General features: G+C 39.2%; 1 protein-coding gene across 1 annotated transcript in view; it reads left to right on the top strand.

Annotated features, from left to right (window-relative positions):
* The window catches only part of LOC124774956 (putative thiamine transporter SLC35F3), a 320,097-nt gene that overhangs the window by 196,806 nt on the left and 95,974 nt on the right, over positions 1-27,317 (top strand). The window contains exon 12 of the mRNA XM_047249675.1: positions 6,505-6,554. Within this exon, the coding sequence (XP_047105631.1) occupies positions 6,505-6,554 (50 nt within the window). The remainder of the gene's footprint in view (positions 1-6,504; positions 6,555-27,317) is intronic.

The following is a 27,317-nucleotide window of genomic DNA, read 5'->3' as shown; positions in this document are numbered from 1 at the left end:
GTAAGGTCTTACCTGCCAGCTTCTTTCTCTCTTCCTTCACAAATCTAATGTACGATAGTTTTTCTCTTTTTTATGCTAGAAATATTTATTTGCTTTGAATTTCTTAGTGCATGTTAGTTTAGATAGTGTTGAGATTTAGTGCAAATGGGTGAGTATCTAACCTAGAGAAATGATGATCTAAAATTGGATGTAAACACTTCCTGCCATCTAGGCATAAACAATTAAGAGAGAGATGATAATCTGAATGTACTTAATTTACTACAATTTGTTAGACCTTAAGAGAACCACATTTAGGACTACATGAGAATAACATAATCTGATTAGAAATAGACTTTAATGATGATATCACAGACATACGTTTGTTGTGTCACTGTTTTTACTCTGTAAATGAATACTTAAATCAATAATCTTGCTATTTGTGTTAAATTGAAAACATCGAGCAATATTATACATTAGGATACTATAGGCCTATGTTAATATATGTTAACAACGTTAACTGATATTTTCCGACATCTGCAACACACTGTGTACCATCAGATCACATGGAATAAATAAATAAATAAATAAATACTTATTTTAATGAGTTTCATGAAAGCTCAAGATTTCTCATGTCATATATAGACCTAAAGACCTGACACACTTTTTTATTCAGAGAATGTGAGGGATCATTTCTTAGTAACATTTGTTCTCTATGATGTTAGTGAATTTTGAAATGTTCCACACTATGGTTGTCTAATGGTTTCTACAGCCATTGTATATCAATCTTTAATATTCAGACATTTACTATGTAGTCATGTAGATTATAAAATTGAAAAAAAAGAAATACAGGTAAAAATATCATATTTAAGCAGGTTCAAAATATTAATTTTTACAGAGAAAACATTCCTATAAAGAAGTGCTTAATTTTACAGTTTCAAAAAAAATTATCCTTAAGGGCTAGCACCAGTCCCTCATACATCATATTTCATCATCTCATCGTAAAGGCCAGTCTTCAGTGATGTGAAACAGAATATAAATTTACAGAGAGAAATAGCTGTGACAAAATACTAGTGCAATCTATATTCAAAGTTAATCACAGTTAATGATATTATGCTTTAATCTGTTTGTGTGATGGAAAAGATCATAAATGAACATCTAATACAATTTGCAGAAAGGTTGTACTTTTAAAATATATGGACTATTTTCTAGGTACACTATTCGCCAAACAGCAAATTAAATATATTTTTAGAAGGGGCTACATTTTTATGGTCATGCAGAGCCTGTTAGACACTCTTTTTTAATGACAATTGTAGGGAAAGATAGATTGCTAGTTACTGTAAAGAGGCCTGTTAAGTTCCAGACAGGCACAATTAAAAGACACTTATGTAAAGCTTTCAGCCACAGCTTTTATCAGAAAAAGAGAACCACACACCATTCATTCAAAAAAGCAAACGAACCTCACACACACATGACCACCAACTCTGGCAGCTCTGCCCCACAACCTCCTGACACTACACGTGTTGGCATTCTAATCCCTGCACACGCTGACAGACAGCATCAGTCTGTCCCCACCTCCCATACACTACTGTCCCTTCCCCTTCCCAGTCCCGTCAAGATTGCTGCTGTCATGCCACGTGATAGTTGCATTCTGGTCAGATCTGCCGGAGTTGGTGGTTGCGTGTGCATGAGATGTGCTTACTTGTGTGTACAAATGGTGTGTGTGTCTCTGTTTCTCTTTTGCTGATGAAGGTTGTGGCCAAAAACTTTCTGAAAGTGTCTTTTGATTGTGCCTGTCTGCAAGTTAATGCATCTTCTTTACAGTAAGTAGCAATCTATCTTTTCCTACACTGTTGATATACCTACACGCAGTTTCTGTTGTTTGACAATCTTATTAATTATATGCATAAAATATGTGGCTGTATCAATAGAAGAGATTGACATATTGAATTATTCAGATTGCAATTGACAATAAATTCAGCCTTGAAGAACGTATTATAGACTGCTGATATAATATCCCACAATGTAAAATCTGGGATGCAATAATGATAATATGAAATAGGATAGATTGCCACTTGCCACATAGAGGAGGCATTGAGTGGCAGACAGGCATATTTAAAGTACATTTAAAAATAGGCTGAGTTATCAGATAAAGTTATTCCTCTCTCCCTCTCACACTCTCTGCCTCTACCTCCCTCCCAACCTCCCTCTCTCCCTCCCTCCCTCCCTCTCTCTCTCTCTCTCTCTCTCTCTCTCTCTCTCTCTCTCTCTCCATCTATATCTTTCACACACACACACACACACACACACACACACACACACACGCACACACACATACACACTTGGGTACTCTCATCGCCTGGCAAAAAATGTCCAACCTGCAGTTGAACCTTAGCACCAGAGATAACAGTGCCTGTGACTGCTCATATACCAACATTAACCATTGTATGAAATACAAATTTTGTCAAATGTGTATAGCATAAAAAAATGCCAGACTATTTTATTTACATTCATTCCCAAATGTTATCTGACAACATATTTCAGCATAAAAAGTTTAGCTTAGTATAACATACCATTTAATAGGAGCATGAAGTTATTTTTTATGGCCTCCTACGTCACTAATGTATTTCTTACTAGAACTAAGTGATGCAAACTACTCAATGAAAGTTTCACACCACCCTCATGACTATCATGTATAAGTTTGGTTTGTGGGGCTTGAAGGGACCAGACTACAAAGGCCATCGGTCCCCATGTATAGTTGTTGTAGTTGTTGTTGTTGTGGTCCCCCCAACCCCATTTCTTTCCAGAAACCTCTTTTTCAACACTCTTTTGACCACAGTCAATCACTGTGAGCAGATATCTATGGAATGGAGGTAAAAGTAAATATTCATTTTCAGTACAGTTCATCAGAATGCACTGCCTCATTAGTCATGAAAGTGATAATCCAGCTTGTATTATAATATTCAGCCTATCAAATGGTCTTGGAGGGTTACTCCAAATGTTGGGTGTGTATCATCACTTTACAACAAGAAGGGTTGTCAACAAAGGGAAGCTGGCTGCCAAATAGGCATACTTCACAGTGATATAATTTGTAGATTCAACTGTGAGGCACAGAACATTCAAGACCTGATTTGTAGTTGACATCCTTGGTCAACAACACCAGCAGATGTCTTCTACCTACAAATTTTGGCTTGCAGATATCCCAAGGAGAATTAAACTGAACTGCACATTGAAATCAAACAATAGTTGTCAACACCAGCAGATGTCTTCTACCTACAAATTTTAGCTTGCAGATATCCCAAAGAGAATTAAACAGAACTGCACATTGAAATCAAGCAATAGTAAATCCATACTGTTGTCAGAATTCCACATTTCTTTTTTATGCAGAAATTGATCAAATTAAATGGACTACAGTATTAGCTGAAATGAACCAAACTGAGCATGCATGGGACCAGCTGACACTTGCAGTGTGCCACAACAGGAACTGTCCTCACACATTAGATGATCTCATGAGCATCACTGTCAAAGAGTGAGATAAGCTTGAGCAGAAAGATCTTGAATGTCTTGCAGAATGCACAGAGGATCAAAGTACGTTTCATTATATGGGGTGGAGCAACATGGTGTTGAATAGTAATGACCAGCAAATTTTGCTTTCATCAATGTTCAGTGGTGTGCACTTTCTAACGGTCTTCTTTTATTATGGTTTTATGTTGTGTTTATTTGACAGTGAAGTTATTTTTTATGTTCCATAATGACTATTCTTTTACATCTTCCTCCCCTTGGATCTGAACCTACATATTTTTCTAGATATATACATATAGCAAAACATTTTTTGAACAGATTGTATGAGGGACATTTCATAAATAATGCATACTAACTTTTTCTTTTACTTACATGGTATTTTTTTTAATATAGTCTCCCTGCTTCTCTATGACTGAACCACAACAACTTCGAAGCTCAAGTATTCCATTCAGGTCACCACTTATGTTCATCTGTCAAACAACTCTGGTAACAGTGGTAGAAGCCTCTTCCAGAGAAAGATAATGATATTCACCCATAGGACTTTTCAATTTCAGGAACAAGTCAGAGTCTGGTGGACTCATGTCCAGGCTGTAGGGATTATGTAGCAACACTTCATGCAGTTTTAGGCTTCAGCATTACCAATATGTCAGCTAGTATTGTCATGGAGAATGAGTGGCCCAATGTCAAGCAACTGAGGTTGGGTTTTCTGAATTTTTCTGTGCAGGTTTTCCATGAAGTTATTATAATGCACTGTTTTAACTGTTGTTTCACATGGTGTTCTATCTCTCATGGCAACTACTTGGTGATTATAAGCAAAAATCGCCATTTCTTGAGCATGGAGTGAATTCACAGTAGTGACAGTTCAACACAAGAATCCTTGACCTTCACAAACGAATCACTGTCTGAGCAAGGTTGCAATGTCCAAACATTTCTACTTCTCTTCAGCAATCAGACAGTGTGGTACCCATTTCTCACAGAAATTGATCTCTTCTTCATATCACTCTCCTTCCGCACAGGTTGCACTGTGATATTCTTAAATAGCATCTGCCACAAGTTTTACACATCATTCATCTGTTGATATTTTTGGTCTTCCAGGTCTCGGATTATCATCTATACTCATATGACCACCACAAAAACAATTAACACAAAGTGAAACTGCTCTGTGGTCCACTGTAAACTCATCACAAACTTCACTTAACATACTGTGGATTTCTGTCGGTTTTTTGACACATGAAATTTCAATTATGATGTATGACCTGTGGTCTTCAACAGTCACAGTACTCGAGACCTCTGCCCCACTTCTACCTCTCACCAACTTTATGTTATGGCACACAGCGAAAAACAAAAGCACTTGCTTCTTCCTTAAGCTCCCAACTAAATCTGACAATATTTTCATTGTTTTTGTATCAAACAATCAAAAGTAATTCCAACTTGTGTGTTATTTATGAAATGTCCCTCATACATTAGAAATTAAGTCACATAATGTGAGTTCTGTGTGATGTCAAACTTCTGCATAAATTAAGCACAGTAGTATAATCATTATAACCAAACATTGTATACTCTTTTCCTTCTGTTTATATTTGGCTGCAGTAGCACAGAAATTACTTTGTGCATTGCTGGATGTACATACATACCTGTGTACCTAATTATTTTATTAATATTTAACTAAAAATTTATTCAAAAAATTAAATTTGTTTCAAATTCTGGCTCAATGGAAGTGTCCGATTCCATCCGTCTGCTTCAACCCATGATGTAATGGTGTTGTGGTGTGTGATGTCATTATGGTGCAGAGTTTATGAGTTGGTAGTGTTTGTAGATGTCGTCTTGTGTTGTGTGTGTGTGTGTGTGTGTGTGTGTGTGTGTGTGTGTGTGTGTGTGTGTGTGTGTGTGTGTGTGTGTGTGTGTGTTTTCTCGAGTTGTAATGTGTTGTGCATTTATTGTGTATTGAATGTTTTTTTTATTTATGTAGGTTTGTTTGACTTTTGAATTTTTGAGGTGTTGTGGTTTTGTTTTTGTTTTTAGTAGTTGTACATGGTGGTTTTTTTCATATCAATAGTTATGGTTGACCTATATAGGTCAAGGGAAATGACCAATTCCAATTTTCGTAGTTTTATATGTAGGTATTGGTGTTTAGGTATCGTCAGCTGTGGTCCAGGGAAATGTCTCATTCCAATTTTCTTAGTTTTTGCTCTAGGCGCTGGTGTTTTGGTATCGTCAGCTGCGGTTGAGCTATATACATCAAGAGAAGTGTCCGATTCCTGTAGAGATATTTATACTGTTATATTTAGGTTATCCCCTCCCTAAAACACCCATTTTCCCATGACTACCCTGTTAGTTTGATTGTATTTTTGGAGGGAGATGTTATTGTCTTCTTTATACGTATTTTCATGTTTGTTGCTGTGTGTATATAGTGACATCAAAGGCGCCATATTGGAGATGCTCAGAATAGCCATTTCCGCCATATTGATGACATGGGTCAAAGCAGACGGATGGAATCGTACACTTCCGTAATCTCCAAATTTTTAAGGACCACTTCATTTTGGATCTTATGATGCATATTAAATTTAAATAATGGGTAAAAGATGTATCTAACCAAATCTTCTGCTAAATCCATTATTTTCTGGGTAAAATTTGCACACAGTAGAGTAACCTTTAATTCAGTGGTTGGTGTGAACACTCAGTGCTTTACTGTGCTTTGCCCTATTTGTGGACATATGCCCTTGCCTTTGTCTTAATCTTCAGTTAACCTAGTGAGCCAGTTCTAAGGGGATCTGCAGTGTGCAATGTAAAATAAATTATAGACTATCTTGCAAGATAGCATTTGTCACATAATATAAATCATTTTCAGAGGTAGAAGGAGCAATAGGTGATATAACGCTACTCGAGATTGAAACCTTGGCATTTAGGTTTGTAATATAACTCTTCACCACTATTTTGTTTTATTATTTATTTATTTTTAGTTTGCACTATTTTGTTTTTATTATTTACTTATTTTTATCTTTTCAGGGCATGTCTTCTGAAAAATAAGTCCCTTCTTGGAACTGATGTTATAAGACGTAAGAAATTAAAAATCATCTTCTTTCCATGATTTTTCCCTAGTGAATAAGTGTGTTGTTACATTCCACCCTGAATTTTCCATTGTTTGAACAAGTAACTTGTTGTATCAAAATGAATTTAGAACTTTCCTGCCCAGCCTTTTTAGACCTCACGTGAAAAAGAGAAATAAATCTTTGCGAATCAGATAGACTCCATATCCCCTAAGAAGGTAGGAAAGGACCCATACCCAGTAAGGATGGTGAAGTGCTTTTGCAAATAACACACCAAAAGAATCTCTTTAAGTGTACAACACTTTTCATACATTAAAGTGCACAAAACTTTTAAAAATGTTGTTGTAGCTTGGTAAGAAACTATAACACACTGTGTAAAACACAACATCTCATTGGCAAAAGATGCTCTTTAAATGTACAACACTTTTCATGTATTAAAGGGCACAAAACTTTTAAAAATGTTGTTTATATTGTCTTGGTAAGGAACTATAATACACTGTGTAAAAACACAACACCTCATTGGCACTTTGCACCAGAAGATTGCTAACATAATTCTTGGTGGCTTGGTGGAGAAATGTTATCATGACTGCTTGATTAAAGTTCAGAAATTTATCAATAAAATACAGGACTGTGCCATCTAGTGATTGGTTCAGTGCCATGAGAAAAGAATGGATACTTGTGTTGAATTAAGTCTTACTGGTGCATTATGTCAGATTAAGTAACGTGAAGGTATTTCTGAAATAGATTGTAATAATTTTGTAGCATTTTTGTTATACGTTAAAAAATGTCTTACAAAATAGTACCATAAATCTTGTAGGTTCGTTACAGTTCTTGTTATAATGTATGAGGTGCACCACAGCTAGTTATATGTTCTGTGTTTGGTAGGTGGGAATAAGAACCACTCTGGGTAGATGGCATTCTTAAGGTTCATTTGGTATTTTCATGTCCATTGAACAACAGCAGTTTTTTGCATACACACAACCAAATCATCTTTCTGTCAATTCATGCAGTGCAGAGGATAACAGTTACCCTTAGGTGACAAGTTATACTAAATGACTGAGGGTTACATTCACACAGAATGAACTTTCTCTATTTGAGATCAGACTATTTACTATATCACATCATCCTGAAACACAAAGATAATATTTTTCCATATTTGTTTTCAGTTCCTATTGGGGAGTTTGATTTCCTATGGATGCATTGATTGATGGACTGTGGCTTTTCTGTACAGAGAGGTTGCTAGTCAGTGGGAGTCACCCTGACCAGTATAATTAGTTTTGTTGAAGTACTGATTGGTAAATTCAGAGTTAATATCTTGAAGCTGATGGTTCACTGCAGACATGTTAGAATTTTGGTAGCATGAGAGGAAAAAATATAAAACTGCAGTAAATGAAGCAAGCAAAGGGTACTACAGATATCTAAACAGTGAGATTGACAGAACATGCAAAATGGTAAAACAGGAATGGCTGAAGGAGAAATGGAAGGCAGAAGAAGCATGCATGACAATGGGAAAGATAAATATCACTTGTAGAAAAATAAAAGGCCTTAGGAGAAGTGAGAAGCACTAGTATGAAACTTAAGAGGCAAGATGGTAGTCCAGTATTAAGGAACTAGGGAAAGACTAAAAGGTGGAATATATACAAAGGGAACAAATTTGAAGATAGTATCATGGAAAGAGGTGAGGAAATGGATGGAGAAGACAGAGGGTGCGAAATTGTGAAAAGAATTTAACAGAGCACTGAAACTTCTGAAAGACATTCAAAACAAGGCATCCAGTGTAGTCAACATTTCCATATACACTGTCCAGTCACATTAATGTGACCACCTGTCAAAGGCCTGAATAACCACCTCTTACAGTGCAGACTGCTGCAAGACTTGCAGGAAGAGTTTAAGTGAGGTTCTAGAAGGTACCAACAGGGATGTGGAGCCATGCTGACTCCAGTGCCATGGCCATCTGCACTAGATTTCTCAGTTGAGGATCTATGGAACAAACAGGTCAATTGATTGGGTTTAAGTCCAGGGAGTTTGGAGGCCAGGTGGATGCAGTAAACTCATCCTGGTGCTCTTTGAACCATGCACACAGACTGTTAGCTGTGTGACACATTGTGTAATCTTGCTGGTAGATACCATCATGCCGAGCAAAAATAACTCGCATGTAGCGGTGGATGTGGCCCCCAAGAATAGATGCATACTTGGGTTGATTTATTGTGCCTTCCAGGATGATCAGATCACCTAGGGAATGCCATGAGAACGTTCCCTGCCAGGCTGGACCATTCTGATGATTGATGTAGGGTTTTTTCTTTCAGGCATTTCATGCTGATGGAGCATAGAGCGTGAGTCATCTAAAAAGACCACCTGTTGGAACTCAGTGGACGTCCATTTGTGGTATTAGTGTGCAAATTCCAGCCTTTTTCACCAATGAAGAGCAGTCAGCATGGGTGCACGAACCAAGTGCCTCCTGCAGACTCCCACATGCAAAAATATGCACTGAGGAGACACTGTTGTTAGACCTTTGGTTCATCTGAACAGTCAGGTCCTCGACAGTTGCATAGCTATTTGTGTGTACACATGCCTGCAGCTGTCATTCACTTCTGTCGTCTGTGGTCTGTGGTGCACCATAGTTTCCTCAGTGCCATTTTGTCATGCATGGTATACTTTAAACATAGAAGGATGTGAACAGTACAACCTTAGCTGCTTCATAAATGCTGCCACCCTTGGCCCAAACGCCAATGATCATGCCTTTTAAGATGCCAGGAAAATCACACTGTTTCCATGTTATGACAACAACTGCTATGTTTCCCCCCATCTTTTAATTGTGATTTCATTCCCCTGCCCCATATGCGCAGGGGAGGGCTGTCAGCAACACAGTCCGCTACTCTTCAGCCGAGTGACATGACAACTAAGACAAGACTAAAATGTTACATATATAAAGTGATAAAAAAAGGCGAACATAAAACAGAGTAAGGGGAGATAATGGAGGTAAAAATACACTGGCATGGAGACGTTCATGGGGGGACAATTAAAAAAGTCGACATGAAGTTAAAAAACACAGTTGGCAATTCTTAAAACACAAAGAAGACACTGAAGGCACACGCACAGGTTAAAAGTAGGCCACAGTATTAAAAACACTCACCACACTTAAAACCCACTTGGAGCACACATGATGAAGAATAAAACTGCCAGGTGGGATCTGCCGAGGGAGAGGCCGGAGAGGATGGAAAAGGAAGGGAGAGCAAGAGGCAGTATGGGAGGCGGGGGGTGAAGAGAGTAGGGGCATCAGTGGCTACACTAAGAGGCAGGAGGCTGGTGGGGCAGGAGATGAAGAGGGAAGACAAGGCAGGAGGGAGTGCAGAGACACTGAAGGGGAGCACAAGAGAGGGAGGGGGGGTAGGAGGGGAAAGCCGCTCAGGAGAAGGGAGAGGAGAGGGAGACCTGAGGAGGAGGCAGGAAGATGGGGTTAGAGTTGGTAGGAAGGGTAGATGTCAGGGCAAAGCTCATCATCTGGGAGGGGTAGATGGTGGAAGTTGCGTTGGGAAAGGAGGCGGAGGGTGTGGAGATGGAGAGAGGGTGGGACAGAATGGTAAAGGTGCGGCAACGGGCTGGGGATGGAGAGGAAGGGAGACACCAGGGGGTGAGGGGGACCAATGCGGCAGACAATATATAGTGTGTGGATGTGGTTAAGGAAGAGGAGAAGGTGGGGGAAGAGGATGATGTCGTAGAGGATGCGCATGGGGGACGAAGGCAGATGTGGAGGGCGAGGATGAGCGCTTGGCATTTGAGGATTTTTAGGGATTTATAGAATCTGCGAGTGGTAGAAATCCAAGCTATGCTGGCATAGCAGAGGATGGTTTGGATCAAGGATTTGTAGGTGTGAAGGATGGTGGAAGGATGCAGACTCCATGTCCGGCCGGACAGGAGTTTCAGGAGGCAGAGTCTGTTGTGAGCTTTGTTTTGCATCGTAAGGAGATGGGGAGTCCAGGTGATGTGGTGGTCAAAGGTGAGGCCAAGGTATTTGAGGGTAGGAGTGAGGTGGATTGGACGGCCATAAATGGTGAGGTAGAAATCATGGAGACTGCACCAAGTGGTGAATTGGTCAAGGAGCGTTTGGAGGGTAAGTTGGGACCGTTGAAGGGTAGGGTAAAGGGCTGGGAAGATGGTGTCATCAGCAAACTGGAGAAGATGAACAGGCGGGGAAGATTTGGGCATATCAGCAGTGTACAGGAGATAGAAGAGAGGGGAAAGGACAGAGCCTTGGTTTCCCCCATCCCCTAGACACACTTTATGTACCCTCAACTTTTAGTGCTGCCACCTACCATCTGTGAGTGTTTACTGCATGTTGACAGTGACCATGAAATTAATGAGATTCTTTGGAGAATTGACCCTCACAGGAAAATTCCACATGTGCACAATGTATATGAGACAGGTAAAATACTTCCAGACTTAAATAATAATGTAATAATTCCAATCAAAAAGAAGGAAGGTTTTGACATGTGTCAATACTAAACTACAGAGTGTATACAATATGGGAAAAACCCTGAAATTTTTTCATCCGGGAGAAAACCGGGAAAAACCCGGGAATTTTTCGGAATTCCGGGAATTTTTCATTGTTTTAGCTTTCAGTTAAATTTTTGTAATTTTGACTGGTAAGAATTGATTCTCTAACAAAGAATGTTACTGTATCCTGTTACTAGAGAATGATACTGCAGCAATAAAATACAAACGAGTCGGAAAAAAATAAAACTTTAATGGCAAAGGAAATGCGCTATTTACAACAACAAAACACCGTGCACGCTAGGGTGACCAACTCTCCCATATTTCCTGGGATCTCCCGTATTTACAGACATTTTTTCATAATCTCCCGGCTCCCGTATTTTCAGGCTGAGTGGCTGTTTATCTCCCATTTTTAACTTTATTTTTCTTATCACATACCAGTATGTAAAAACATTTTTCAATCATTTAAATTTTGCACGCTCTGTCAGGATTCGTCCATAGACAGCAGAGACAACTGATTCTATATTGACCTTCAACCATAGATGTCGACATTATGTCTATCGAATATCTTTAGAATGATTGACCAATGCTTGGCAGTTAGATGTGACTTTGTTTCTGTGCCAGTGCTTACTGTGAATCATTGTTAACTTGTCCAAGATTTTATGATGGGCAGTGAAGACGAAGATAAAACACCACCAAATAAGAAAACAAAGTATATGTGTACATATCTTACGAAATGGGAAGCTTTATATTCCTGGACTGGACTCTTGCGATATGTGAATACTAGATGGTTATCTCTCACTCCTGCTGTAGAAAGGCTTTTAAAAAATTGGGAGCCTATAAAAAACTATTTTAAAAGCATAGATGAATCAGACTGCCATAAAGTTCTGAAAAAGTATATCTGCAATGAAAATACAGAAGTAGAAACAATTGTTCAAGATTATATTGGCTTTTTTTGTGAATATTGGAAATGTTTACATTCAAAAAGCTAAGTATTTGGAGAATTCCGACCTTAGTATTATGGAATCTCATGAAGCTGTAAACTTACTAATTAGTAAAATTAGGCAGAGAAAGGAAGATAGGTTTTTTCTTAATGGTACTCATAAATTATTAGTCTCTGTTCTTGATTTAAATTTGACATCTAGTAATGAGAACAACTTCATTGAATTCTATGATTGTTTATATTCTTACTTAGGTAGTAAATTTGATAATAGTTTAAAGAGTTTAATCCCACTAAGTCCAAAAAGGGAATTGACATTCAATGACATGCAAGAAGTTGTAGAATATCTTAAGCTGCCTTGTATTAATGAAGATGAATTATATGAAGAGTTTTGTAGTTATAATGATGAAATTAAATGTGCTGTCTCTTTAGATGGTTATGTTAGCTAGAAATGGATATAGGTTTTTACAACTTTGAAATCAAATAATGTTAATTTTGAAAACTTGGGTAAGCTGGTTTGTTTTGTTATGAGTATACCAGGAAGTAATGCTCACACTGAGAGAGTATGTTCTCTTATGAATAATAAGTGGACTGATGTAAGGAACAGAAGTAGAACAAACTTAATCAGATCTGAACTACAAGTTGCCATGAATTTTTCTTATTCATGTAGTGAATTCTTTGAATTTGCTAAAAATGATGTAAAACTACTGACTGAGGCAAAATCTGTTGCAAAATATGTATAAGTAATTGTGATGTGTAGATAAATAGTCTACTTTTACAAATACTGCTTTGATTTTTGGCGAAATTTTGCCGTGCTATTAATCTTTCTTATTTTTTATCAAGGATATAAGAAGCCCTTATTTTTGTTTAGAAAAGTTGGTCACCCTAGTGCACGCATAAGCGTCTGCAAACAGCAAAAATAAGTCAGAGGCAGTAGGGTGAAGACTATGTAATACTTCGCAACAATAAACTGCTTGCTATTAGCATGATGTCACTACTGTTCACATTAGGTTCGTTTGACCAGTTGCCAGCAGGCACATGCGCATGCACAGTTGACTCATGTATGAGCAGTACATTCTCCCATTTCCCTTTACCTGCTACTTGAAGCGTGGCTGTTAGCTGTCTCAGCAGAAGCAGCAAGCAGCCAGATGCAAAAGAGTAAAATTTTTCTTGCGCGCCCTAGCTGCCAGATTCGTGAATGCGCAGAGTTGTCTGAGTTGTATTGGTGAGGTGGTTAGTCTCCACGTGACCCGTGTTTGCATTTAGTGATTTCACTGCTTCTCTTCATTTACAGCTCCCATGTCAAATGAAAACAAAATGGATTTCTGTGGCTGGGAGCTATCAAGTGAATTAAAATACATACACAATATAATGGAAGGAAACATTCCACGTGGGAAAAATTATATATAAAAACAAAGATGAGGTGACTTACCGAACAAAAGCGCTGGCAGGTCGATAGACACACAAACAAACACAAACATACACACAAAATTCAAGCTTTCGCAACAAACTGTTGCCTCATCAGGAAAGAGGTTAAGGAGAGGGGAAGACGAAAGGAAGTGGGTTTTAAAGGAGAGGGTAAGGAGTCATTCCAATCCCGGGAGCAGAAAGACTTACCTTAGGGGGAAAAAAGGACAGGTATACACTCGCACACACGCACATATCCATCCACACATACAGACACAAGCAGACATATTTAAAGACCATATATGTCTTCCTTTCGTCTTCCCCTCTCCTTAACCTCTTTCCTGATGAGGCAACAGTTTGTTGCGAAAGCTTGAATTTTGTGTGTATGTTTGTGTTTGTTTGTGTGTCTATCGACCTGCCAGCGCTTTTGTTCGGTAAGTCACCTCATCTTTGTTTTTATATATAAAATACATACACATAGTTACAGAGGGCAAAAATATATTCTTAGTTTCAGTTTTCTGATTTTATTTTATTTACAAGTTATTAGAAGTCAAGCATTAATCACCTTGCAGACCAATGAAGTTATTTTTGCAAGCTTGCTAAAGAAATTTGGCTTTATTAATCTTTCCACTGAGGCAATCATTTTATTTGAAACGAAGTGTTTTATTCCACAGTATTGGCTAGTTTCAACTGTTCGTTGAATTTCAGTGCATGTTATCATCTTCTGCCATAAAGAACAAAAAATGAGATCATATACTACTGTACTCCAAGAAAATTTACATCCCAAAAATCACACCGAAAAGCTTAATATCAGATGGGACCTACTCCATTGTGAATCTGGAAAAGACCAATGTGCACTTTAAACCAAATTATGCATTTTAGTATGATTTACAAAATTCTGATTCTCTTGGAAGTGTCCTCTGATGTTCTGTTTCTTTTATGGTGTAATGTAAGCTCTCTTAGTGCTTTATACATACGAACATGCGGTCTTCCTACACCCCTGCAGCTGCGCTCGCGCAGTAATGCCTGTTTTCTGGTGCTCTCTGGCAACTGCTAAATTGAACCTATTTCTAACAGTCTCCGGATAGTATTGCCAATGGTGGTTCGAAAAGCATTACTTTCAAAGTAAATTTCTTTTTACGCAAGATGAATTATGTTACGTGTGAGAAAGTGGGATGAATTTCTAAATCACAAAGCATTTCAAACACTTTGAGGACCAGCCACTTACAATAATTTCGAACCCGGAAGACCTGAGATTTACATCATAATTTTAAATTTACTGGCACATTTGTGTGATGTATCTTAAAGTATAACGCACATAAAAAAATATCAATATTACATGTGAAAGCTTAGCTTCTCTTGTAGCTTGTTATTCTCAGAGACCAATATTATATGTGAGAGCTTAGCTTTTCTAATAGCTATACTATGTATATAAATGAAAACCATTAACTTTTCCTCTTTGTGTGCTCGCGCTACTAAGTGGTCTTGCTATTGGCTTACTACAGCACTTGTCCTATGCTCTGAATATCTGGTGTCATTGGCTGGCGAGATCACGTGACATGAGATATGACTGGTTTACAAAAGGACATCGCAATCTCAATTTCAATGCTCCAGAAAGTAACACGCTGTGTTTGGTGCAATTCGAATTTATACTTTTGTAATACGAAAATATGCAGCGTATATGTTGCTGCAAATCAAAGGTTTTTCCAAAACTTCAATCCCCCATCTTTTCCCTTTTTTTTCCAGGAAGTTCTACACCAGTTTTAAAAACATTAACCATTCAAAGGATTGATAAGTTTTACAGTTCTTAGGGAAAATCCATGGAAAACCTAGTGTCACTTAGCACGGAAAAAGTGTATTTTCACCCAGAAAAAAGCATATTTTTTACACGGGATATCTGGGAATAAGCCAGGAATTTTTTTTTCCTTGTCCCCATATACACTCTGAACTACCACCAAACATGTTGTGGTTGCAGAATACTGAAATGAATTATTTACAGATGAATCAAAAGAGAGATAGAGGCTAACTTATGAATTCGTTTGGCGAAATTTAGAAACATGTGAGGCAATACTTTCCCTATGACTTATCTTAGAATATAAATTGAACAAACTAAACGTATATTTATGGCATTTGTATAACTAGAAAATGCTTTTAAAATTGTTGACTGGAACATAATGTTCGAAGTTCTGAAAGTTTCAGTGCTAAAGTACATGAACAGTAAACAGTTCAGATAAGAAGAGAGTACAAGCTTTTGAAATGTGGTGCTATGCAAGAATGCTGAAGATTAGATAGGTAGACTGTATAACTGATGTGGAGGTACTGAATCAAATTGGAGAGAAAGGAAATTTATGATTAAAACTTGTCTAAAAGAAGGAATCACCAGTTGAAGTCTTCCTGACACATCAAGTAATTTTCTGCATGGTCACAGAGGCAGTAAGTGGGAGGGGTGGGGTGTGGGGGTGTAAAAGTGTAGAGTGAGGCCAAAGTTTGACTACAGTGTGTACATTCAGATGGATGTAGATTGCAGTAGTTGTTTCAAGATGAAGAGGCTTGTGTAGAATAGACTAACATGGAGATCTGCCTCAAACCAGTCTTCATAGCAAAGTCTACAACAGCATTAACAATAACATATAGGTTCTTAGAAAGAATAGCTATCTGAATATCACCCAAAACTCTCATGTTGTGCTCACAAAGAACTGCTTAACTAACTGGCAGTATGATGTTCCAGAAACAGTATGTCATATTACATAAATGTACCCCTAGGTTTGCACACAGGGTAGATTTTGTTCATCTAAAACTTCATTTATTAAATCTGTGCTGGCTTACTCTTCTGTTCATGGATCTACATAATAATACTCCATCATATGCATTTGTGAAGCCCAGGAAACAACTAATTATTGTGTGTATATGGACCGAGCTAGGGTTGAGGTGTGTCTGTAGGATGTTTACATGGATGACAAAGCACCACCTACCACTGCACCCTCCTGCTATTCCTGTAGTTTATTGGGGTTGGGCTTTATAAATAATTGTTTAAAGTGCTAGAACACATTTTTCAAAATTCGGATCTAAGTATATTTCTGGCCAACATTGTTGATGTCTGTCAACCTAGTGTCATTCATTCATTCGTGAGGGGGGGACTTGTGGCTTTCCATTTCTTGCTGTGACAACTGCTAATGGCCTGCTACTGACAATGTAGTGACTGCTGAAATTGTGATTCTTGGTACAACAGCCTGATCTGCCTAATAGCAAAGTGAGTCAGAAAGAAGTTACTACAGGGCTGCACCTCTGGAAGCAGGGGATATCTTATGCTGGGGTCCAAGATTACCCAACTACCCATATGTAGTCTGTGCTAGGACTGGCATTGTTTGGGGAAATCTAACAGTACCAATGAATTAGTGCTAATTTATCCACCTTGGAAAAACTCATTGCCACAGCCTGCTATGGTGCCTAGTCCTTGGGTATCTGAGGAGTACAAAACTTGAAAACAAAACAGAAAGAGGATCTAGTAAATGTAAATGTTGTGTAACTAGGGCCTCCCATCAGGTAGACCATTTGCCGGGTGCAAGTCTTTCGACTTAACGCCACTTCGGCGACTTGCGCATTGATGGGGATGAAATGATTGTGGTTAGGACAACATAACATCCAGTCTCTGAGCGGAGAAAATCTTTGACCCAGTCAGGAATCGAAGCCGGGCCCTTAGGATTGACATTCTGTTGCGCTGACCACTCAGCTACTGGGGGCAGATAGCTGATCTAGTATCAGCAACAAAATGGTAAAACCCAAGCCATCTCACTGAGGACAGTTTCAACATACATAAGATGTATACAGCTTGAAAGACTGTTGTGGTGAACTTACTGACTAGCATGTTTCATCCTAATCTCAGCTGCTGGAGTAGATGCTGTCTGGTCAGTCAGCAGCAGCTTTCATCTTTGGGGCCAAACCACAGAATAAGCAGAGCTAAAAGAGAATCCCACCAATTACTGCATCATCCATAATGGGACAATAAAGATTGTCAAAAAGCAGACATCTTCTTTAAAGGAGAGCTAAATGCTTCATGTAGAGGATCCTTGGTTAAATTTCAAGTTTCAATTCATCTAGACTGTAAATAGCTGCTGAACAATTTAAAAGAAAAATCCATTGCTTTCCTAAAATATGTTACAGAGACTAAAATCTTGTGAAGTCAATCATCAAGAGTACACTATGATATAATAATCCTGCTGAAAACAACAGAGAACTGATCAATGAAAGATTTAATGTTATTAAAGAGAAACAAATGACAAAGCCCTCAAATCCAAAAAACACTTGTGACGGTCATATAAAGATGCCCACATTATTCTATCCCTAAATACAAAGAATACTGATATCCTGTTCCATCACATGTTTCCATATTGCATGGTCATGATAGAAAAGCTTCAGAGGTCTGAGGGTCTTGTTCATTGCTGTCAGTGCCAGCAACTCTTCCATGGTGCCCAGCACTGCTTTCATTTCAATTGACGCATCAAGTGTGCTGGAGACCACTTGACAAGCACCTACAAAATGTGTCAGTCCATTCCTGCAAAGAGCTTTCCATTCCACGAAATATAGCACCTATCTGCCTTAAATACTATAAGTGGCAAGCGCATGCCCCTGGCACCAACTATTATCTCAGAGAGCTCTTGCCGTTGTCTTTGGAACTCTGCCTACTCCCCATCGCAGTGTTGCCATACTAGTCAAAAACAGGAGGTGCTATAGGTGCTTTTGTACTACGGGCCTGTCATCAAAGCAATCAGTTGAGGCTGCTGGTATACAAGTAAACTTAAGTCAATGGAAATGAAATGAACATTTGACGTCATTGGCCGGGAGGCTCCTTGCGGGGCAGGTCCAGTCACCTGGGTGCAGGGCTTATTTCATTCAACGCCACAGTGGATGACCTGTGTGCCGGATGGGGATGAAATGATGAAGACAACACAACACCCTGTCCCTGAGGAGAGAAAATCTCCAACCCAGCTGGGAATTGAACCCGGGCCCATAGGATGGCAATCCGTCACGCTGACCACTCAGCTATCTGGGTGGACACTTAAGCCAATGTAACCAAAAGATCATTCTTGACCTATTCCCTCATCATCTCCCTGTTTCCCATCACAACTATCTTATAACATGAACTCCAAGCACTGTGACACATTGTGAACTGTGTAATGGTAGCATTTGACCTTAACTTGAAACATAGAGTATGAGGATGTCAATCCACAAATGCATCTAAAAGGCAGTCAAGGCTGCATTTCATGATCAAGTGCCTTTCTGACAACAGTTCCTCCATTGATGGCACAAATAACCATCATAATACTGTAACATATTTAGAAATTGATACAAATCTTGGTTGGAGAAATAACATAGTTAAAGATACAAAGATCTCACACTCCTATTCTGCCTATACCTTCTGCTCAAAGGCCAGGGGGTAGCCACAACTTACTCTGGTGCCAATGGTTACTTTTGGTTGTTTTGTGTGAGTTGGAAATGTGATCTGTAGTGACAGACACCAACCTTCCACACTTTCAGATTCTTCCAAACAAAGCTTTCAAATGGCAGATACATCTCCAACACAGATGTTAGGGTGCTGATCCTTCTACCATCCTATTCAAATACAATTACGCAAGAAATAACAAACTTCACAATACAATCTTATCATTTATTTCGGCAGTTTATTTATTTATTTTATTTATTTATTATCTTTTTTGCATATAGTTGCCAACTTAATGCTTGTTGTAAGAGATCAGAATTGACCTCCATATGATACTTGGGGATTTACATTCAGTCACACACAACAGAAACCGTTACACAACAAAAGTAGTTACACAACATCCATTCTTCCAGTCTCCATTTCTAGGTCCCCTAGCACAATTTGAAGTCAGATAGGCTCAGTATTCAGGTTGTTGTGCTCTCTGTAAATGTATTTGACATAATTCATTACAGATTTGGATCAATTTTATGTTCATTATTGGCCCAAATATGTTGTAAAATTTGGTTTGCAAACCAACTGGGCCTGGCGATTTGCTCTTCAATGCGGTTTTTACTATAAATTCTGTCTCTTCTCGAGTAAATCCTCATATAGCATTGTACATCTGAGAGAGGTGCATTCATAGGCTGCGCTCAGCCAATGTTGAAGTTCTCATGTATATTCTTGAAAAATATCATAACTGTGCCATTTAATGGTGTTTTGATTGGTATGGGTAGTCCCACAAACTCATATTTAATCATCTTAATTAGTTTCTGTGTTGCCAACACTGCCTCTCCAACATGGAATATTGAACATTTCTGATAAAAACTCTCAAGTAGGTTCGTGAAATGAATCATAATTGTGCCATGTAATATTGCTCTGACTGATATGAGTAATCCCACTGGTTCTTATGTCATCATTTTAATTAGTTTCTGTGTTACCCACTTCACCTCTCCAATAAGATGGAATTTTGAAACTTTCTGGTAAAAATTTATTGCATTGTCACTTGCTCTCATTTTGTGTCCACCTCAATATGCTGCGATTTGCACACAAGCATTTCTTTGTATTTTTGTATCTGCAAAAGGTTTTGGATTGATGTTCCGTATCTTCAGACAGCTATTTCAGAAACAGAAAGTAGTATTTGTGTGTAGAATTTACATATCTAGTTGCCATGTATTAATCGTAAAATTAATTATTTCTGATTTTGCAAGTGATGTCCACCTTTTGATATGATTGGAAATCTTCGGCATTATACCTGGCATATGTTTTAGAAGATGTGAAAGTCAAACTGAAGTTGGTCATGTTGCAAATGACTAATGTTAAAATGCCACATCCTCCTTTTATTATACATTGGCCATTTATCATGACTGATTAAAGTATGACATAGTGAATGTTCAGAAAAAAGATGTGTGAGGCTTACTTGTTTTGATATTGTTAGTTAAGGAATATTACATTTAAATAAGGTCTAACTAGCTAGCTGATTGATTTGTGTTATAAGAGTATTCTTTTCTTGTAAGTGACTCCCTCTTTAAGTATCTCTAAACTGCAAGGTTTAATTATTCAATTGAGTTATATACATTTATTAAAGTTTGACATTTGACCAGACTGTTTTGTTACACTTATGAAATCTTGTAGCAGGGTTGTTGGTGAAGTGGCCCATACTGGGTTCCAACACTGAGAAACTAAAGCCCAGGTAGACAGTGAAAAGCAAATTTATTGACATGAACATAAAACTTCCATTCTCCTTCTTCAGAGCATAATGATACAACACTAGAAGTAGTTCAAAATTAAATCTCTGTCTGTGAAGTGGGTAAGATACCTCAGCCCAGTAGACTGGCCATCACTCAAAACTGAATCGCATTACTAGAGTCAAAATAGTGGTTCATGAGGAACTGATTGTAAACACACAAACATTGTATCATGCCAAAATACCGAAGTTTTAGAGGTCCATACGGTAGGTCGAGTCTTGTCATAGTTCTAGGCTACTGCTGGTGGCTTCATGTAGCATTGGAGGCAAAGATCCCAGGCACGTAGATAACAGGTTGCAAGAGGATTCCAGGAGAGCTTCTGATTGAGAAACCATGACAGCAGTCAGTATAAAGCTCAGGGAGCTCATCCATGGAGAACTGATTAGCCATAGCAACACACCAGCCCAAATACTGTTAAGGTTCCAGGACTTAATTTTGAACATGTGATACTGCAGAAGCGGGTAGGTCTGCATTGACTGCGCCCTCCTGGAATGATGTCACAGCCACCCGTTGGTGAGGTGTGTGCTCAGAATTGCAGAGGTGGTGTTCACCTTTGTAGCCTCTGCGAATTTTGGCATAGGCCACCTGTGGTGCAACACAGTTAAGCTGGAAGGCTATGGGCCCCAACATAGCATCCTTCCCTCCCTAAGAAAAGAGATGACGACACAGCTCAGCGTTCCAGAAGGTTATGGTGCCACTGTCAGTGTGCTGGGAAAATGGAGAATGTGGGAGACTGCTGTCAACATCTGTGGGAGTAGGTGCCTGGCCTGCCAAATTCCTGGTGTCCCTGGATGATGTGGCCTACTGGTCCTGCAGCTGAGACAAGTGACAGTCATTGTTGATGCCCCTCAACACTGAGGGGAACAACTCTGGAACAGAAAATTGTGGGAATTCTTCTGTCTTGGCAGCTAACATCCTGCAAGGGCACATCTGGTTGATAAGTTTTCAGCAGTGGGGGCCATTATACAGTTGGAGTTCAATCACTGCTGTGTGACATGAGTTGGTACTAACTGTTGGCAACACCTGAGAAAAAACTACTGCACAAATTGCATCCTGAATGGCATGGCATTGATGGCATGTATGCTGGTGTGGGGGTGGAGTGGAGGCAGGAGGGGGTGATAGAAAGTTGGGACTGATGTAGCCAATCACAAAATGCTTCAGCCAGGCTGAATACATTCAGTGAAAAAAAGTGGGATGCATCTGTGCACCTGTGAAACACACAGAAACCTGTTACTGGCATCTATCTTGATCAACCAAGAGTATCCCAGTTAGAGCACTGTGAAAGCTAGACAAATGTGAGCCCATAGGGTTGTGACATTAGGCAAAGGAAAACATTGACAGGCTGTTGCTGAATGTTACTTTGACATGGCATGCAACTTTGTGTTCTATATCTTTGTCAACAGCCCTCCAGAAGACATTTTTGCAGGCCATCTATTTGGTGAGGACCATACCCCAATGACTTTCATGAAGTGATGTCAAGACATGGCACTGAAGTGCTTACGTAATGAACAGTGGGGTGGCTATTATCTGCTTCAAGTAAGTGGATACTACTGTGAGCACCAATAAGCCTGAATGTTCATATGTTCAAGAGTCCTGCAATCCAATGGCCAACTCTACTGCACCAATTGCACAACTTCTCAGAGGATCAAATTCTCTGATGACTAGCAGGTGATGACTGCAGTGTCATGTGTCAACTGACCACTACTGCCTCAGCTTCTGTGTCACGATGAAAGAAGACTTCAGGACCTGCATCAAACTCAGGTTCTTGTCACACTGGGAGGCATGATAGGATTTCTGCATTGGCTTGTTGTGCTGTAGGCTAGTAATGGATATCATAGTGATACAATGGGAGGAACAGTACCCATCTGTGCATGGTCAGAATATTAGGACGGTCATTGAACAGTCATAACAGAGCCTTATGATTTGTTAACAGGTTAAATCACTACACACACATATAATTGTAAACTTCCTTTAATGGAAAAAGAGAGCTAAGGCTTTCTTCTGTTTGGACTGTAATTTCAATGTGGCTGCATTAATACCATGGAAACAAATACAGTCAGGTTTTCAACTCCATCAACTTTGCGAGAAAGAATGGCTCCCAAGCTGTAGTCACAAGCATCTGCTGCCATTATCAGGAGCTTGGAAGTGTCATATGCCATGTGACATGTTGGGTGGAGTAGCGCATGTTTGAGGTCTTGCAAACAAGTGGAGGACCATTGTGAAGGAGCTGATGTAGTAGTTCATCAATAGCTTCCACATGAGGAATGAATTTTCTGTAATACTTCAGTTGACCCAAAACAGAATTGAGTTGTTTGGCATCTCTGAAGGTCATTAGGTTTTGTATGACCCTATATGATGTAGAGCAGGGAATATCCCAGATGTGTTGAAAACATGTCTCACATTTTCCACTTGTGATGTGAAGAAACAGCATTTTTTTCCTTTTTGCACTGAAAATTAGCCCACAGGACTTCACTGAACAAGGATTCCAAATTAGCTGATAGATACTGTGCATTTTTTCCTGTGACAGTGACATCAAAATTATTTTCTGTCCCTGGAACATTTTGCATGATATGTACCAAATAGTATTGGAATATGGCAGCTGGTGCTTACAATGTCAAATGACTGGTAATTATACAAAGAAAACAAAGAAAGAAAGAATACCAAGTGATGCACTGATGATCAGGATGCTTTTGAAGGCTTTATCCAAGGGGAGTTGCAAGTATCCAATAGGTCAGTTTTTGCTAAAACTTTGTTTCTGGCTCACCATATCCTCCACTTCAGGGATAGTGTAAGCTTCAATGAAGGACTGCAAATTGATAGCTGACTTAAAATCCCCAAATATCCTCAGTGATCCATTCAGTTTTTCAGTTATCACAATAGGTGTGGCTCACTATCTGGTTGTAATGAGTGTCACAATTCCTCCTTCCTGTAGGTGTTGCAGCTTGAGACAAAGCTTGTCATGCAGTGCAAAAAGGAACATTCCTGGGTGTCACTGCAGGCAGCAAAGAGATGTTTCCTTCCAAGTCAGTGACATTGGCTGATTGATGTGAGGAAATGAAGACATATTTTGAACAAGTGCCCCACAGGTAGAAATTTTCCATGAATCATTAGTTGTGATACACTGAAACATGGACTTCTAAACCAAGGGTATGGAATAGACCCAAACCCAAAATGCTGGTAGCCCCCTATCACATCACCTACGAGGATGAAGGCTGACAGGAACACTGCTTGGTACTGATCCTGAGTGCTGAACTGACCCTTGACCTCGGTGTGTCAGTGCTATAGCTTTTCAGTTGCTTAGAAAAAGGTTGTAATGTAGCAGAGCTCAGGTGGCAATACGTCTCTCAATCAACAATAGTGGTTGGAGGTCCAATATCAATTTGAAAAACAATTGGGATAAGCCGTTCAAAAGCTCAGATGATGGGAAGGCATCTAGCTAAAGATGGGTCATTTAACTTTAAGAGGTCATTCCAGAGTTCTTCATCTGGAGAGTGGAACAGAATCGAATCCCTAACCAGTGATTCTGCATGAGAATGTCTGCACTGAGGATTAGGACACTGAAAATGGCAATCCCTAGAAAGGCCCTGCAAACAGGCTACCTGCTCCTTGTGTGACTGTCATTTTGTTTGTGGCAGCTAACAGATTGTGACAGGTGGCTGTCATGTGCATGAGACTTCAGCATCAAAATAGTCCAACAAACAGGACATACATAAGGCAAAGCATGAGGCTGAACCCCAAAGACTGAGCTAGTACAGGAGAAGGAAATACATAAGGCAAAGCATGAGGCTGAACCCCAAAGACTGAGCTAGTACAGGAGATGATAGCTTTCTGCTCCAGCGTACACAAAAAAAAAAACTGTGCTGGTGCTGCTGCTGGATATCAGTTGACATTCCATGGGCGATGAAGTGCTGATCAAGGCAGGGGACATACTTTGTCCATGACTCTGCTTTTTCGTCATATGTCTGGAATGGTGGGACCACTGTTCGAAGGCTCTTTACCAGTGAGTTGATGTGGGACAACTGTGTAGAGATTTCTGATGGTGAGGTGGTGGTGGCAGCCATCTTCTCTCATAAAATCAAAACTGCCTAGACATTATTATCCCCCAACCTGCAGCTTTTCCTCATGTGTGTGTGTGTTTGTGTGTGTGTGTGTGTGTGTGTGTGTGTGTGTGTGAGAGAGAGAGAGAGAGAGAGAGAGAGAGAGAGAGAGAGACAACCTAGCTGTAACAACACAAGCAGGGAACAATGCATGATGGATCTGTCATTGTGATGTAGACTGAATTACCTTTGATTGTTCTTCTTCCAGTATGATCACCTTTTAGTTTTGTTCTCATGGTCTGGCTACTCCGTATCATGGCCAGGCACAAACTCATTCCTCTTGACTTCATATCCATGCAGGGTGATGCTGAATGATAAACACATCTTCAACAACAGTCTTCTGTATTGTTCTAACTGTTTACATCAATTGTGAAGACATATCCAGACATCAGGAACTCATAGACTTGAACATATTGATCAGTATGTCCAACCACATTGAACATGACATAAGATTTACAATCTTCATTTCTCTTGAGTGTTTACATGCTAGTATGTGCATTTTCTCTGAGGTGTTCATCACACTTTCAAGGGGCATCACCAAGGCATAAACACCCGAATCCAGCAAGTGCTACTGCTGTCACCACACTGCACCTCTCCACTGCTATGTTACATCACTGCATATGCATCATCAGCACAGGTCACAGATCAGGGTGCACACAGTGGATTGTTCCCATTATGCAAGGTGTATGACTTTGTGTCTGTTGTTTGCCAATAGGTGGCAATAACAGTAAGTAACTATCGAAAGAAACAGATTGCAGACATCAGGCAGTTAGCTTGGACTTCGGTCAACATAACCTCATTCAAACATTAGTCAATTTGTGTCTGCATCATAAAGTTGTTCTTGATTGAAAATGTCAGTTTATGAGCCTAATTCTCATCATTTGCAGGACATGTTACTGTTTTGTTTCGATATGAAGAAAACAGCATCTGAGTCTCATTGGATGCTCTCAAGTACATATGGTAAGGACTCTATTAATGAAAGAACGTGTCATGAGTGGTTTCAACGCTTCAAGAACAGTGATATTAACGTCTTAGACCGGCATAGTGGTGGAAGAGAGAATGTTTTCAAAGACGCAGAGTTAGAGATATTGCTGTGTGAAGACTTGCATCAGACTCAAGAAGAATCAGCATGATTAGTGGGAGTGACACAGTAAGCCATTTCAAAACATCTCAAGGTTATGGGCATGATTCAGAAAAAAGGAAATTGGGTCCCATATGAGCTGAAACCAAGAGACGTTGAACAGCGTTTGTGTGTTTGTAAACAGTTGCTTCAGAGGCAAAAATGAAAGGGATTTCTGCATCACATTGTGATCAGGGGCGAAAAATGGGTTCATTACTATAACCCTAAATGCAAAAAATCATGGGAATATCCCAGCCATGCTTCCTCTTCGATGGCCAAACCGAATATTCACCGCTCTGCATTTGGTGGGATCAGCTCAGCGTCATGTACTATGAGGTGTTAAAACCAAGTGAAATAATCACAGGTCTTCATTATCAAATGCAATTAATGCATTTGACCCCAGCATTAAAAGACAAATGGCTGCAATAGAGCGAGAGGCATGATAAAGTGATTTTGCAGCATGACAACACTCAACCCCACATTGCAAAAGAGGTCAAAATGTACTTGAAAATGTTAAAATGGGAAGTCCTAACCCACTCACTGTATTCTCCAGGCATTCCTCCCTCTGACTACCACCTTTTTAGATCAATGGTGCATGGCCTGGCTGACCAACACTTCTGAGCTCATGAAGAAGTCACAAATTGGATCAATTCGTGGATCGCTTCAAAAGATGAACAATTTTTTTGACATGGGATTCGTACACTGCCCAAAAGATGGGAGAAAGTAGTGGCCAGCAATGGAGAATACTTTGAGTGATACATGTGTATCCAATTTGTTTCATGAAAGCCTCAAATGTAGGGGAAAAAATGGCAGGAGCAAAGTTGTACACCTTGTATACGAAATTTATAAGACATATGGCCATCTTTCAACAGTGCGAGTGTCCCCAGTGGAACACATGTTATTCTCACAAGTAACCTGTGTTACACTACAGATTCCCCCACTGTGATGAAATATATCATGCAAACTCCTGTAATGCACACTTTACAATTGAATGTAACCTATCAGATATCACATTACAATTTGTTTTCCATTTAATGTAACAAATATATGGAATATTTTCTTTAAATTTTTGTGCATGATTATTTATTTGGTCTCAAAGAGTTAGTGTTGAAGATATCTCTTGTAATTAAGCCCACCATGGTGGTCATGCTCCGTCATAACACACTCCATAACATTTATTGTGATTTTAACTTATAAGAGCATGGCATGTGTTTTCTTCATTTAAACAGAAATACAGTGTTAAGTAACAGTAGTGGTTTAACATCAGCAGTATACTTAATTTCATTCTTAACCATCCAAATCTCAGGTTTGAAAATGTCAACATACACTGAATGCAGATTACCACACATTGGTTCCTGGGTAAATTTGTTTGCTCCTAACTAGTTTGGATACCTCTTCAACAAAGAAACCAGTTGCTGCCACTCAGCACATCTTCTCCCACCTTAATAAATGAGTTCAACCCTTTTTTTGGGTGGATACTGTAAAACCAATCTTCC

Source organism: Schistocerca piceifrons, chromosome 1 (genome assembly GCF_021461385.2).
Source record: "Schistocerca piceifrons isolate TAMUIC-IGC-003096 chromosome 1, iqSchPice1.1, whole genome shotgun sequence".
NCBI classification, from domain to species: domain Eukaryota; kingdom Metazoa; phylum Arthropoda; class Insecta; order Orthoptera; family Acrididae; genus Schistocerca; species Schistocerca piceifrons.
This window is presented reverse-complemented; position numbering and strand designations above follow the sequence as displayed.